The 16,616-nt window shown below is 42.6% G+C and overlaps 1 protein-coding gene across 2 annotated transcripts in view; it reads right to left on the bottom strand.

Moving 5' to 3' along the window:
• LOC138198695 (uncharacterized protein C1orf21 homolog) overlaps positions 1-16,616 on the bottom strand; it is a 28,966-nt gene that overhangs the window by 9,254 nt on the left and 3,096 nt on the right. For both annotated transcript variants that reach the window (XM_069150273.1, XM_069150272.1), the window contains one exon: positions 5,706-5,835. In XM_069150273.1, the coding sequence (XP_069006374.1) occupies positions 5,706-5,796 (91 nt within the window). In that variant the 5' untranslated portion in view covers positions 5,797-5,835. The remainder of the gene's footprint in view (positions 1-5,705; positions 5,836-16,616) is intronic.

Below are 16,616 nucleotides of genomic sequence, written 5' to 3'. Positions count from 1 at the left end.
TCTGATTAGAGACCGCGGCTCTGCGCTGACCTGAAGGTACCAACAGTCACTGCGTGTGCACGAGGGCGTGTGCATGTGTGCACGAGTGTGTTTCTATTTCAGATGAGGTCGTGTCTTTGAATCAGTCCGTTTGTCGTTTGATGCAAGTGCAGCGTTTGTATGGGTGTGAGTCATTTAAATAGCCTTTTTTGGGCAAGTGTACATGTGTGAGTGACTGAGTGTGTGTTTGTGGTCCCACTGCTCTGGCTGTCCTGCCTGGCCTGTGGCTAAGTCACTCTGTCCTTCCTGCTGCGTGTCCTCCCTCTGGCCAGTCTGGCTCGAGGCCATCCCGAGCCTGGTCATGACATTTACACCTGAACACAAAGTCTCATCTCTAACACAGACACACACAAACACACACACACACACACACACACACACACACACACACACACACACACACACACACACACACACACATCTCCATCAAGTGGGAATCGCTGTGGGTAATATTTTGTACAAAGATGAATGTCATGCCTTTTGCTGGCGGGTATGAAATGATAAAAAGCGGGAACAGAATAATCAGAAACCTGCAGTGCTAACTCAAAACAAATAAGAAAATATTAAAATTAAGCCATTTGAAATTTCTGCTGATCCTCTGAGTTACTATGGACCTGCTGAAGACAGCCGACTAATGTAGAAATATGTATCATATAATTAAATCATAGGTTTTCTGGTGCTACTGATTGATTATTAACATATCTCTCCTGGTCTTTTATGAGGCCACGTAAGAATAAATGATACATTACGTATTCATGCAAAACACCCCTCAACATTCATTGACCATACAGGAGCAGTCGTCTCATCAGCTGAATGTGACTGCTAACAAAGCTCTGCTAACTGTGACAAAAACGAGCGGGCAATAAGGCCCTAAAATTATTCTTCAGAGTTGGGGGAAGGTGGGGCACATCCTCGCTAGACAACCTTACATGCATGTCTTTGGATGATGGGGAGGAAGCTGGAGCACCCGGAGAACACCCATGCAAGCAAAGGGAGAACATGCAAACCCAAACTCTCCACGCAGAAAAGGCCCCAAGCTGAACCCAGAACCTTCCGTCTGTGAGGTGACAGTGCTAACCACTGCACCACCGTGCCCACCCTCACTATGAATAAAAGAATTTTCACAATCATATTAAATATAATGCCGATATTATTGTGTACAATAACATGGCACATCCCTGCTTCTTCACTAAAAAAAGGCACTGGAGTGGTCGCATTTAGAAAGCTTTTATTGAAGCAACAACAGCAGGAAAGGTTCAGTTTCCACCAGCAATGATATGCATTAAGTTAGTAATCTGTGTTAGCTGTGATGCGTCTGAAAACTATCAGTGAACAGTAAAATGAGGTGGCTATCTGAAAGTATACACAGGAGACAGACATGACAGTAACACTGATAAGTGCAGTCAGACTTTACGACCAGTGATGTCTGTCTGGTCATATGTCAACTTCAGTTCTATTTTTTTGATAAAGCCAGTTTGAGCTCGTCTCTAATGAAATTCATCAGCTCATGTCGCATACTTTCAATGTTATCAAAACTTCAGATTACATGAATCTGAGGACACCCTTTAATAATTGACGAGTATGGCTTCAATCAAATTTAATGTTTAATTTGCATACATTTTGGGGCCTGCTGGAACACAGACAGATTACGCCTTATTATGAAGCCGAGCATCTGCTCTGTGACGGTGACGAGGTTACACATAGAGGATGTTATCATTGACTGACTTGCTTTTGGATGCATCTGTGAATTGAACCGATTCATTCAGTAAGGAACAGACAACACATGGTGGTGATTTCAGGACTTGTTATTTTCAGTAATCTTAAATGTGCCGACAGATTTCAGAGAACTTCTATCCTCATTGACAATGGACAGACAGAGTTTTCCCCTGTTCATATGAAGACGGGAAATTATTCCTATAATGCTAGCAGTGCACAGAAACAGAAAAGAGTCATGTGCCGGGTTCATAATAACATGAAGCAGTTCTAGTCAGGTGAGGTCATTAAGAATATTCAGACACATCAATGTGCCTGTGCATTTGCCAATATGTATTTAAAGATGCATATATAATTATTGCATTGTCATATAGCAGCCTGTGCATGACTGCATGCGTTGGTTAATTTAATTTGTTGTCTTTTTAGTCCCCTCCACTGACGAAAAGTTGAACGTATGTGTTTCATCTTTTCTTCTTTAAACTAGGGTTAACCCACTGGACACTAATACTCTTTTCCATGAAGATCCTGCTCCACACTCACACCTGGAAGCTGCCCAGTACAACCCCAGTTTTAACCTCAGCCAGCTCCTGAAGCAGCTCCACTGGAGCAGCTGAGTCGCCTTGTTAAAGGGCACTTCAGCAGTGATAATGAGGGACATCAAGGGCTGCTCTCACCTCCTGGTGCCAAATTTATCCTGCCAGCTCGGGGATTGAACCGGTGACCTTCGGGTCAACAGCTTGCTTCTCTTATTTCTGTCTACTGCCCCAAAGAGGAATTGTTTTTGCTCGCCATACAGCTTTCACAAAAACGGTATTTGTTGGGAGTTTGGGTTGTCATTCAGAGTTTATGTTCCTTGAGGGAGAATTCTCTGAAATCCAACGTCACAAAAACTTAATTCGAGGACGTAGTTGTTCTCTTGAGCTCTTTTTCAATTGTGTGAGATAATATGTTCGTGGTCTGACTTCTCATTTAGCAGTATGATAAAGAAAGCTAAGTATGACTGAAGTGCCTGCATTTCTTTGAAGCACGAATAAAACAATCAGTTTAGAGCAATGCTGTTTGACTCCCTGCAACTTTAAACATTACAGTATCAGCAATCCAAATAGTAAATCTGATCTGTCTTACAATTTTCTCTGCATGATACACAGAGTGAGAAGGACAGACTATCAAACCACTCAGCTGCTTCATCCTCGTAACAAGGCACAATTAAACAGGGAAATCTGCATGCCATTTTATTTTTGGTATTTTTTTTTTTTAATAGGGAGCCACATTTGCAATCATAAACACATGCAGAACTACATGTCTATCTACTACTACTACCGTCTCTGCTCCGATCTCCTCTCACTGGGATTATCACAGACATCAATGTTGTGGAGAGTGTTGCTATTTTTCCCTTTTCGTCCTTCAGTGTTTGTGTAATGGAGCTCAGCCTTTTCCGGTTATTGTGCGAGAGCGACCGAGAGTTGGGGGAGGGGAGGGGAGGGGGAGGTTAGGGTTAGTGGCCGGAGTCTGATGGAGTGGGCAGCCCGAATATCTGGGACACACACACACACACACACACACACACACACACAAGGACAGACTGACTGGCAGACAATCTGTTGGAGGCGGATCAGTGTGAGCAAGAGGATGGCTCACTGTCGAGCTAAACACTGATACATGACACACACCAACAGACACAAATGCAAACAAACTGACACACAGTCCACTGGGGGTAAACGTATGTATGTAGGCAAAGCGGGCGGACTGACCAATCTTTACCGCCTCAATCAGGAGAAGTAAACCTGATGCAGTGAGCCAGTTCGACTGGGGTTGGAAAGGGCAATGAGTCAAGTGGGAAAGAATGACTACACAGTTTGTGTCAATGCTGTGAAGTTAGAAAGCTAGATGTAAAAAAGAAGCAAAGATAAGAGTCGGCAAGGATAAGATGAATAGGAAAGAAGGGGTGAGACAGGAGATGCTATTAGGGGTAGTGGCCTGGGATCACTAATCCACACTATCCAGGTCACTTCCATCTTCCATCTCCCAGTACACACTTGCAGACAAGCTCAAATAGTCGCCTATCCCAGCCTCCACCACTCTGGATTCCCCTTTAACCAATTGACAGCAAGACGAGGGGGCTGGATGGGAGAATGAGGGAGGAAGCGATGTGAAAGGACACAAGGTTCTGACCCAGTGTTGTGCCAGAGAAGAGAGGAAGGAGCTCGAGAGAAGAAACACTGGGGGACGAAGGCAGGAAGAGAGGAGGGAGGGACGTGGGTGTCGAGACCCAAAATAGTGTGACAGAGAGAACGAGGAAGAGAGGAATGGGGCCTTGAGCAGGGGAAGGGAAGAGGGGATCTAAAGGAGACGGAGAAATCGAGGAGAAGGAGGAAGGAAAAAAAAAAGAAAAAAAAAAGAAACAGCAGCGTCAACCCACGTCACTCTCCCTTCCTCTCTCAAGGAAAATGCTCCACTCCTCCCATCGCTCCCTCTCATCTCCCGACCCGCTCTGCTGCTCCTTAAAAGACGAGGAGGGAACGAAGACGCGAGTGCGAGGCAATCAGAGAGGAGAGGCGAGGAATTGAAGGGACCGGAAAAGAGCAGGAAGTCGAAGAGAGGGCGCAGAGAGAGGGTGAAGAGGAGGGAGACAAGGATGATGGAGTCAGACGGAGGGGACCTCCTGTCGATCGTCATCTGCCACATCCATCCGCCCTTGTGCAGTTCTACCAGAGTGTTGCTCCTAATTCTTAATCGCCGTTAATCCCTCATCCACCCGTCATCTCTTTCTCTCTGCCGTTCACTTATATTTCCGTCCCTCGTTGCCCAACTGTCTGCTGCAGACAAGGCTACAACTAACATTTACGTTCATCACTGATAATTCTGCCCGTTATTTTTCAATTAATCAAAACTATTAGATCACGGACCGCTTGCCTAAAGGGAGTTGTCATTTTTCACATTCATGGGAGCAAATGAGGACTGAGTGTCTTGATAGTCACGATGTTATGCTTACAGTCTATATTTTGATATAGAAAAACTAATTTTTAAATAGATGAACGACAGCTTCAGTTTTGTTTCATGACTGACCTTGAAAAACGTATAAATCACTGTTCCCAAGCGTTTTGTCTCACGACCCAAAGCAGTCTTCTCGTGACCTCTTGTGACTCATGTCAGAGGTTGTCTGATTTGTGCAAACAGTGACGTTCCCAATATTTCTGTTAAATTGAATTGTTTAGAGGCCTTTAGTTCTCTTCTTTCTTGCTCAAGATAAATCAAATCAAAGAGTTAGGATCCTCAGACTGATCTTCCAGTCATTGTTTGAAAACTAATAAGGTATCTGTTCATGAACTTCAGATTTTAATGACTTATTGAAATGTTTAAAGGGGTACTCCAGCACAATGGGACTGCACTTCCATAATGATGGGTCACTCACAAGAGACAGAACTTAAAAAGAGTCTAAAGCAGTTTAGGGTCAAACTCCGGAAACACAATTCCACATTTCCCACAATGCACCTCAGTTGTCTTTCATTAGAACCCCCTGCATCCCTTACATTGGAAAACTTCCTCCAGAGCCACAATACAAGTAGTACTCAAACTATACCTGTACCTCATCATCACACCTCTCTAGTCACACCCCTCCTCACCTTTATGTTTCTATTGCTCTCAGTCTCTCTCTGTCCTCTTCCAAAGACTAAAGCATTAAGAACATAAAGGACACAAGTGAACACCACTGTCTCGCTTACTAGTTACTTCCTCTCTCTTATGTGAACTGTCAACACCGCTGATTCCAATAAAACTGGCGGTGTTGACTGTTATCGTCTCAAATGGAGCGCTTAAGACTCTGCCCTGAAAATATATTCTCTTCGTTATAGCTCATAGTCCTCGGGGCAGACAAGGCAATGGGTCTACGCTGAGCAATTAACTGAGTGAAATGGAGCTGTGGAGATTTTATTGACATCCGTGTGTGAACTGACCAGTGAAGAGGTCTCCATTGCTGTAGGCCTTGCCGCGTCCCTCCTCATCGTTGGGCACAGCCGACACCTGCTTGGCCGAGGTGCAGCCCATGGCCTCACACTCTGAAAGATCTCCTCATCGCACTCTCACCTGGGCAAGGACAGAGAGAAGAAATTCTAAATTCATAATGAACACAATTAAATTAACGACACTGCTGTTCTGGTTTTACACTGCTATTTATAGATATCACCTCTTAAAAGTACTCTATGGTATTGGGGACTTACGATCAATGTAAAATATGTTTTCTCATTTAACAGCTTTTGAGATTTGCTTTCCGTCAAAAAAGATACTTAGATATACAGATCTGGTAGTGCTAAGATTTGAAGTTTAAACAGAGTGGGTTTTATAAATATATTTAGCTAAATTTTGGCCATCCTCTATATACTGTATATCTGTTGCACATGTTGCAGATTATTACTTCAACCTTGTAAAAGTTCGTTTTTAGGGCTAAACATAACATGTGGTGAGCAGAAGCAGCGGGGGAGGAGGGGGCAACGAGTAGATAAACAACATGACCTGTTTGAAATACGGCTGGAATATGTCATTCTTCTCATTTAATTAATGTATCCATACACTGCTGAGGGATGATGAATATTTTTCATTTATTATGCATTGATTATTTTAATGATTAATGAATTAATTATCTTTAAACATAAAAGCATCAGGACTAATTCTCTTCAAATATTCAAAGATGAACAAAATAAACAGAGCTGAGGATTCGATGGCACAGTATAAAATGAAACTAGAATTACCGCCTTGCAGTTGTATGTCTCCGCCAACTAGTCAAGTTGCAGTTCACATTCATAAACGTTTAGACTCACATAATATAGGCTATGTAGTGAAGACTTTGAAGGAATTCGTAATGTGTTCACATTTCTGGCCCATAAAGCTGATTGACAGTAATCAATTCCTCACAGATCGTGGACACCCAAGATTAGTGTCAACAATTTAGTATCTGACCAAATGTGAAATGTGGTCACAATCTCCCCTTCTCTTTATTGTCGTCATGATGTTGAAAAAGAGCCAGAAAAGGTTTTTTTTACAGAACATTATGATGCCACAGTGAAGTTGACATTTGACACTTTGGATATAAAATGTCACCACTTCATCGTTTTATCCTAGACATGTGTCTGAAACATAGTCACAGTTAGCATTTAATTCTGGACATACGTGGTTTATGAGGTCACAGTGACCTTTGACCTCTTACCACCAAAATTTGAACAATTTATCCTCGAGTCCAAGGGAACCTTTGTGCCAAATTTGAAGAATGTTCCTTAAAGTTATTATGATACTCTTAGGAAAAAGCCTACCTGCATAAAGCGATTTGTGTATTTACAAAATTGACTTGGCAAACATGTTGGCAAAACATTGCCTTTACTCATTGAGCAGACACAAAGCAACATTAGAATTCATTTGGAGTCGTATTTCTGGCCACCTGGTTTCCGCCAGTTAATCTAATATTCACGCCCATTTTAGCTCCATCACCTGCTGAGGGGAGTATCTAACTCTTTAGCTGCCACATGCTAAATTAATGCCAAACGTTGTTCACTAGCTGTGTGCTAGCTTTGTCTGGTGTTTGGCGTGGAGCAGGAAGTGTAAAATGGATTTTTAGTGGAAATACTCTGTCTTCTGTGGATGTAAAGTTAATGACAGCAGCAGTGTGACTGAACCAAAAGAGTGAAGTGGCTGAAACAATGAGCTGAAATGTGCTAACATGGTGGGAACTGCAGCTGCATCACTACAAGTGACACCTTTCACATTATGTGTAATTATTTAATTGACTGTTGATATAAAAATATTGATCAGTGAAGCCGTAAAATGATCATTTAATCACCGATAAGTTTCTGTAAGCCGTCTCATCATTTTAACTTCACGTTGAAGCTTTTGGTTAGGAATTAAATAAACACTCCGAAATCATTCAGAAAAGATGAAAGTAGAAACCCTCCCGCGGAGCAGGACAGCTGACACAAAGCTGCGAACGTCACTGTCAGTCAATCTCGCACTCTGTCATGGGAGGCCTCACACAATGTCAGACACATTACATTGAGGGCAGTCTCCATGTCACTCACACATGCCATATCCTGTCATTGACAGAGCCCATCTGACTGCTGCCAGAAACAAAAATGCACGTACACACACACACAGACACAGACAGACGCAGCCGATGATTACCCATCACCCAAATTAAATCTGATGCACCAGCACACAAGTGAGAGGAGGAGGAGCATTGGATGAAGGACAGGCTTTATGAAGTGGCAGGAAAACACTGAAGAGAGAGAAAAAGACAACGGAAAAGAGGAAGTAGGTGGGTTGAGACAAAAGGGGGGGGCAAGGGGGGGCGCAAGGGTGAAGGAAAGGATAGACAGAAGGTGGGATAGAAAAAAGGCCACAGAGAAAAAGATGAGCACAGAGCTTCAAAAGAGCACCGCCTGCCCTTCCTCCCTCCTTCAGAGCGTTTGAAGTTGACAGGAGGCCCGTGTTCACTGCTGTGTTTAGGCTGCGGCCAACCAGCCTCCATCACCTTGGAGGCGACACAAAGCAGCAGGTGTACAGGGTGCAGGGAGTGGTGGTCCGTGTGTGCCGGTACTGAATGTCTTACCTTTAGGGATGGTTGTGACCATGTTATTGTGTCTGTGTATTGGAAGGTCCTTTTTACAAAATGTGCTGACATGTCGCAGAAAAAAACAGAACACGTGAAACTACTGCTGTAAAACAAATCCTGTTTTGCTTTGACAAAAACCTTACATGAAAAACCTTATCATCATAGTTGTGGCCAACATAATTAATTTGCCAGGTGCTAGGAGATCTGGAAATTCATTACAGAACTGCGAGGAAGTCCCAAGAGGCAAGCGACTACAGCAATCAGATGAGCAGTAACATTTTTCAGGACACACTAACCGTTTTATCAATGTAACAGATACTGAAGGCGTTTCAGGTGAGCTAACTTTAAGTTTTACCTTCAAGTAAGGTGTTTTAAGGTGTTGCTTGAACTGTGTAATCATTTCAGAGGCTGCAGTATTTAAAGGGAAAATGTTACATTTTTGATCACATAAAACTAACCGTTGTACGTTCCTGAAATTAATGGAAAAAATAAAATTCTGTATTATGTCAAGTTTACGAGTCATAGTTTGTGAGCTGGTGAGGAGTGTGTTCAGTACACCATGAGGAGATTCACACTTTCCCAGCTCTATAGGTGAAAAGGCATTAACCTCTGGAGCCTTAGCAGAGCTTTCACATGAATTTGTCAAAGGGCTTGCAGGCGAGAAGGAGTTGTGCCTGGGGGGCATGAATGAAGACACGCACGTATGCGCGCGCACACCCGCAAGCACGCAAGCTTGGGATTAGTGTCAGTGTGTGCAGCTGTGTGTGGTGTCACCTGTGGCCTGAGCACGAGTCCTGGACTACAGAGCAGCTTATCAGCCTGTTCCAGGCCGCCGAGGACACCTCTCACTCCGACTACCGCTCTGGAACAACTCAATTATGTCTCACACACACACACACACACACTCATAAACCCATGATGACGTGCACAGCTGGAAGATCTTAATACAGTCTGAGGCACGTTGTCGTAAAGACACAGAAATAATCTCATCTGACATAATCTGTTTCTTGACAAGAGCCACATACAGTAAATGAGAATTGTGCACCGAGCAGTACGAGGTGTGTGTGTGTGTGTGTGTGTGTGTGTGTGTGTGTGTGTGTGTGTGTGTGTGTGCGTGCATGCAACTGTCTCTCTGCCACCAGGGTGCATTTTACCTGTCAGAGTCACAGCACACTGAGAAACAGAGGCCAGAGAGAGCTACAGAGACAGAAAAAGAAGGAGAAAAAGGTGAATAAAGCCAACGAAAGAGAGGATGCAGCTCGGGAACCGTCAAGCGGGTCTACACTGTGGTCTATTAATGAGGAACTGAAGGGAACATTAGATTAGCAAAGCACAGAAACTCCCCTCAGCAGACCTCTGGAGGAAGTGTATTGAGAAATGTGGGAAGACTTGATAGATTTTAAGTTTCACAGGGTCTCTGGTGTGTGGGCAGCATCAATTTGAAGGGCTGTGATTTGTGTGTATTGAAACATCAAATTGTGAGTAGGAGCAGACTAAAAATAGGCAAGCAGTCCCAGAGCCATTGTTGTGTGCAAGGATGATGCTTGGCTTTGTGGATCTGTAAGCCAAGCAGCTATTACTTGGTTTATACGAATCGGCTACAGCTAGTGGGCAGACCATTACAAAGTCAAATACACCTATAAATAAATACCAGGGAGGCCTATAAAGGGCAAAGGATTCAATAATGACACAACACTCAGTTGTTTGTTGAAATTCAAGCAGTCAAAACATGTTCTGCAAGAAATCTGGTTTTCCCAGAAGCATCAAAAAACAAAATCAACTGAGGGTTTTATGGGTGAAGAGTTGGCTGATGCACACGCTGCTGATTTTAGTAGATTTCTTTCAAGACCATCCAGTGTTTTATTTCCACAAAAACATGAACATTTAGTTCTTTAAAATGCAGTTTTGCTTCAGTGGAAGCCAAGCGGCAACCAACAGTAACGTCACCCGTTGGTTTGTGATCAGCCATTCTGAAGTGTTGAGTCAAGTTTCGGTGGTCACCAGCTTGCTATCTCGGTGCCAGAAGGGACCATATTTGGATGATCTCGGGAGGAGCGGGCTGTGGCTCGGACTCACTCTGATTGGAAACCCTAGGACACTAAACCACGCCCACCTATAGTGCAAACCTTAATGCACCAGAGGCCTGTCAATCAACCAGCTCGCCCCCAAATAATACTGCTTTTTGAGACCTAAATTCTAACCAATGATGATGATAAATGTGATTATTTTCAGATGTACCACCGGGGGAGAGCCGGGACTGCAGATAACAACACCAAAATAACTCGTGGAAAAAAAATGTATTGGCTTTGTATTTCATTGGAGAAGTTGAATGGTAGTCTATGAAGCCGGAGCCTTATTGGAGCCAACCACTAGCAGCCCTCTGTGGTAATGCAGTTTAAGGCATTTACGAATTGGCCTCATATTTCAGACCTGGAAGCTACATCCACTTTTATATACAGTTTGTGGTAGAAGCCCTAAATGTTCAACAATATTACCAGAGTGAAAAATAAAAAAAATTAAAAAAAACTTTTGACATTCAAAATTGTGTTTATTTTCTTGACTTTTGTCGAATGTTGGCTTGTTTTTTTGTTTCAGGATTTAGCCTGCCTGATGTTTCAGACTCAAAATCAATGTGTGAATATGCGGGTCTGGGAACCCAACATGGGTACTTGTTTCCAGTAGTCGCCGCTTAATGGCCGTAAACCTAGTGTTAATTTTGAAACCTTTGGAGCAGCCTTTAACCAATCAGCATTCAACACTATATGCATTGAAACCAGGCAAAACTCTACAACAGCTGTAACTACAACGTGGCAAACCTTAATGTGAAAGCCGTTTCCAGACTACAATCACAGTAATGAAAACTGAATCAGGCTGGTATTATCCCTTTGGGCCTCTAAAAGTTCTTCAAATGAAACAGTCAAAATGGAGAAAATTACTTTTTGATTGAACGTCTTACATTGCAGACACATGCACCAAATACACACAGCTTTGTATTAAATAGTTTACAAGCAAAAAAAAAAAAAAATCCACTGCAATAAAGAAGACTTAAGGACCAGGATATTCTAGTGTGCCAGTGTTGAAGACTTGTTTGCATCCTCCTACTCTTTTTGCATGTGTTTCACTCTACAATGAGATCAGTGCACACTTTTAGCCCTGGCGACCCTAGCAGCACTGAGCCACTCTGTGCCACATGTAAGACCACAGCGGGGCGTTGCTCAGTGTTGATTCAACCCACAGGACAGCTGGACTGAGCTGCTCTGAAGTCGTCTCCTCCTGCAGACAGTGAAGTGTGTCAATGGGACAAGCTTAGTCTGGCGAGTCAGCGAGGACACTCACACCAGCAATCTCCCTGTCTCTCTCTCACACACACACACACACACACACACACACACACACACACACACACAGCCAACATGATCTGAGAAACATCCTGCGTGTGTGAAACGGATAAAAGTTCTTAATTCTTACTGGCACAGAACCACCTCAGCCACTCGCTCCAGATGCTTAACATTCAACAAGGGTACACTTGCCAAGGCAAAGTAGTAACCCAATTTAAAGATAAAAGTGTGTCACGATGTCACCTGCAGGTCTTGCATCATATCTAGCTAAACTTACACCAGATTTGGCACAGAGCCGTGTGTCAGTGTTTCACCTCGTAAGCAATCTTCAGTACACCAAAATAATAACACAGAGGTCGGCAAGGCAAAGAGCTCCAACTCCATGTTAAGTTCAAAGGGCACCCATAACACATGGAAAACACCCAAGGGCTTAAAATGAATGTGATTTGGCAAACACAGAGGCTTGCCCATGCCTGCATACCTGGGGGTGAGACGTGACCTGCTCTCAGTTCTGTGAATAAAGCCTCCTTTACAAGTCAGTTTGTCGAAGGAGGAACTCAAAAAGGACTTGTTCAGGGAGATGTGAGCGTACATGCTTGCGTAAACACACACCGTTCACACAGGCTGAGCAGTGTGCAGTTAGTGTAAAGGTTTCTCAAACGCTGGGTTGTGCCAGAGCGAGCGACCATAGAGCCTGAAAAACTGGCTGAACAAAAGTGAAAGACAGGAGAGGCCAAGACTACTTTTTTTTTGTTTTGGATAGGATTTGCTTCCGTGTTTATTAGTTCCCATCATAAGGCTCCTGTAACAGGAGGGCCAGACTGTAATCAGGAAGTGATCAGCTGTGGCCAAAGCCGCAGGGAGATTCACTACTGCGTAGCAGTTCTCTCAGTGAATCCACCTGTGACAGAGCACAGACTCACCCTCTGCTTCCTCATACTGAGTGCTGAGCCCTACTCTGCTGTCTGGCCTGCTCTACAATAAACTGAAAGGAACTGAGCTGGCCAGTGCTTTACAATGAGCCTTTGGTTCCCTCAGTACAGCAGCACAGAGTTACCCACAGAGCATTTACAAATGCATTAGACAGAATGAGAATTTATAGAGCTTTAACGGAGGAAGAAAGTGGTAGGACACTCATGTCCTGATGCATCTCATGGTTAGGATAGTTAGTGAATGGCTGCCGAAACAGTAGTTACACTCATTAGATGTGCACTATTTGTGCTTTTTTTTTTTTTACCACTCTTTTTGAGGTTAATGTTTAATTTCATAAAAATGGACAAAATATTGTGTGAAACATTTGAGAACGGTTGGGAGACATGATTTTATGTTGAAGGCAACAGCAAAGGATCAGCAGTTGTATTGATATGATGAAATACTTTGATTTTGAAGTTGATATATTTACTTAATTAAAAAAACCAAAAAAAACGCCCAGTTTGACTGTTAAGAATAGGCAGTTATCATCACACATATGTCCAAAAAATATGGGCAAGCAGGAACCGACTAAACTGGGCGCAAAAACAGAAGTCCCCAGCTGGTTACTTCACACCGTATATAAATCGTTTTGAAAGTGAATTTTGAGAAATTTTACAATATCAATACGGTTATATTAAATTCCATGTGTCATTAAAATACACAGACAGAAATTTCTGTTCTTGGCAAGTAGAGCAAAATAACAGACAAATCAACTTACTTCATCACAGTGATGTAAACATTAATCATGAACAAAACAAGGAGTCTTAATTCAGCCATCATGAATTTCCATTATTTATAGCTGTGCTTTTTTCCAACTGTGACATCTCAACATGTCATTTGTGAAAAAGGCCCACCAGTTTCTCAGACCTATTAAGGTTATAGCTGCAACAGTGTGGATGATGTGGTAAGATCTATGAAAGATTTATATGATTTTATGTTACATATATAGACTACAAATACTCCAGTGCAACAGCAGACACTCCTTTCTGACTAACGTAATGAAAGTATTGTTTTGACCTAGCAGAAGTCAGAAAACTGAAAAAAAAAAAATCCAGATCCTGTACCTGAAGTTGCTACACGACACTGTGATGGAGAACTGCGTCTGTGTGCTACTGTGTGTCGACTGCGTCTTTGCTGTTTTCTGTGACAGAGCAGAGTTTCAGTATGACTCCTGGGCCAACGCGCCATAATATTTACTCTAGCCAGGCAGCAAATGCTGCAGCTCTCCTCTTGTCCCAGTTTAAGCTCTCCATCAGCCTGACAAGCCCTGGAAAGCCACACACACACACACACACACACACACACACACACACACACACACACACACACACACACACACACACACACACAGTAAAGGTTTCTCTCCTCCTGAGTGCGGGTGCTTTTGCTTAAAGTAGTGTACGTCTCCACGCTCTCTATTCACGGTCTGCTGTCGAGCATCTCTCTCCTCCTTCTCGCTGCTGTAATGAGGATGACAAGTGGTCATGGAGGGGGTAATGGACGTGAAAACAGAGGGGGGTGAAGGGTTGGGGGGGGGGGGGCGAGGACATACAGGAGCGCCTCTGTTCTGTTAAGTGAAACTGGCCTTGTGACTGACAATGAGAGACTTACTGCACATAGCTGAGGCATGTGCTGGTCAAGAAACAAGAGCAGGTCTTAGACACAAAGTTACATGCATATACTTTGGTAAGAAGCCAGTGTTTTTACTCCAGGCCCATAAAAGCCAGTGGAGGTGAAATTTGTATGGTCTGGGCGCCTCCTACCATTTCCTTTCACGACTGTAGCTTACGCAAAGAGAAAAAAATTAGAGGACAAAACAAAGGGTTGAAAGAAGAAAGTGGTGAGGGACACCATTAGCGCTCAACCTCAGAGACCAGCACAGTAGTGTAATTGAAATCTGAGCTGTGCCTTTTGGTACAGGTAGAACCAACCCATACAAAAATGGATTGTTCCACCTAATGTTGGCTAGACCAGAGGATAAAATATTCCCTCTGAGGCCTATTAATGGCCGCCGCTTGCAGCACTGAGTTTTCAAGAGTGAGACATATTCCCTCAAAGAGCAAAAGCCGAGTAGTCATGCCCGTTTTTTTATTCCTTCTGGTAGCACTTTGTTCTGCTGTTTCCAATTGTGACCGGGGTAAAAGCAGGTCAGAGCCTGAGATGACTGATTTCAGGGTGAAGAACAGGAGCAAAAAAGGGTGGAAATGTGACTGAAGGGCTTGAGTGATATCAAAGCGCGACAAGTAATAATACATAGGTAGAATCAGGTGAGTCAGCTGGCTTTCAGTCTACTATGGGTACATTTTGTCCATGTTTGACTTGTATAAATGTTGCAGAGCCCTTTGTATGTTCCTATTTTTGGACTTAACAGTTATTCTCATCTGTAGTTAAATATTATTTTTCTATCGTGGCTGTCAATTCTCCAAAGTGAAGACTGCTGCTAATTGTTGACCTATAAAAAGGTGTTCAGCACTGCAGTTTATGTTTTTACGAGCACTGCTTTTCTATGTTCGACTTTAGTATGCCTCCATGTTCATCACATTTACTGACAGACAGCTGCACAAGTGACAGAGCGAGCCTACTCCAACAGAGCAGCGACACAAGGTCAAACATGTTTATGTTTTCTCGCCCAAATCAATCTGAATTGCGAACAAACCAACCGACAAGCTGGAAAATAAAAGAAGACCCACATCAATATTCATTAAGATTTCCGCAGCTGATGAAAATAAATACCAAATCTCAGCGCAATTGGCAAGCATGCTGCAGGATAATTGGCAAAGCCATCTCGGATGAGTGTCTGTGTGTGAATGAAGCACGTTGAAATGTTTGCCTGTTCGAGCCCTTTGCAGAGGAGCTGCAGACGAGCCTGTGCTTCACATCTCAACATGGCCGTGTTCTTTCAGATGCAAACCAGTGCTTTAGTCCGTCTGTCATCGTGTGCAGAGACACACAAACACAAACACACACTGCATCCTCTCAGAGTAGACCCCTCAACAGTTTTCATCCAACCGACACCTAGCATGAGGTCGTTGCTATTCACCAGAGGGAAACAGTTGCTGTGCTCGGCAATATGGTTCAAATGAAATCCGAGTGGAAACACTGAAAAAATAAATATCGATTGATTAATACATGCTATGCTGTTCAGCCAAGATGATTAGCCACCCACGATACATACACATCTCTTCTTGTGATGACTTCAGTGATTGAACTCCCTACGTTCAGAAAATATGTCATTTGTTCTGTGAAATAAGTGTTAGAAATGTATTCATTTTCATGATGTTAACAGCAAATCGAGGAGGCCACTGCACTGAGGTCAAAGTCAAGCAAGCAGGGCATAAATCTGATAGTATTTTTTATAAAAAGGTAATCATTTTGGTCATTTTCTAGCAAGAATGCTGAACATTTGCTGATTCCAGCTTTTTAAATCTGAGAATTTGATGCTTTTTTGTCATGTTAGATGCTAAAATAAATCTTCTGTAATGGTTATATCACCTTGGGCTATGGGAAGGTCCTTTTCACTATTTTTTTTTTACATTACAAAAACAGTTAAATAAAAAAATGTATCTACTTTATCAATAATGAAAATAATTGTTCATTGCATCATAGAATCCTGATTCAATCACAATATGACTCAGCTGAAAGTCAAAAAACTATAAAACAGTCATCTTCTTTCCTTGGAAAAGAGTAACCAGCATTCATTGCTACAGTGTTGTTTACTTTGTATGTCTAAATCCTGAAAAGTCACGTTACATTTTATCGTGGAGTAAAAGATACTCCACGATAAAATGTAATAAATGTAAAATGTAATACTAAGTTCCTGTTGTGTTCATAACCGCAATGATTAGACTATTAATAGATTAGTTAATCAACATAAAATGAATGGCTTACTGTTTGATAATTGATAAATCATTTTGAGTTATTTTTTTAATAAAGAAAAAAGCTAAAATTCTCTGACAGCA

Source organism: Embiotoca jacksoni, unplaced genomic scaffold, assembly GCF_022577435.1.
Source record: "Embiotoca jacksoni isolate LCO1_2020_lvr unplaced genomic scaffold, fEmbJac1.0.p SCAF_16, whole genome shotgun sequence".
NCBI lineage: Eukaryota > Metazoa > Chordata > Actinopteri > Embiotocidae > Embiotoca > Embiotoca jacksoni.
This window is presented reverse-complemented; position numbering and strand designations above follow the sequence as displayed.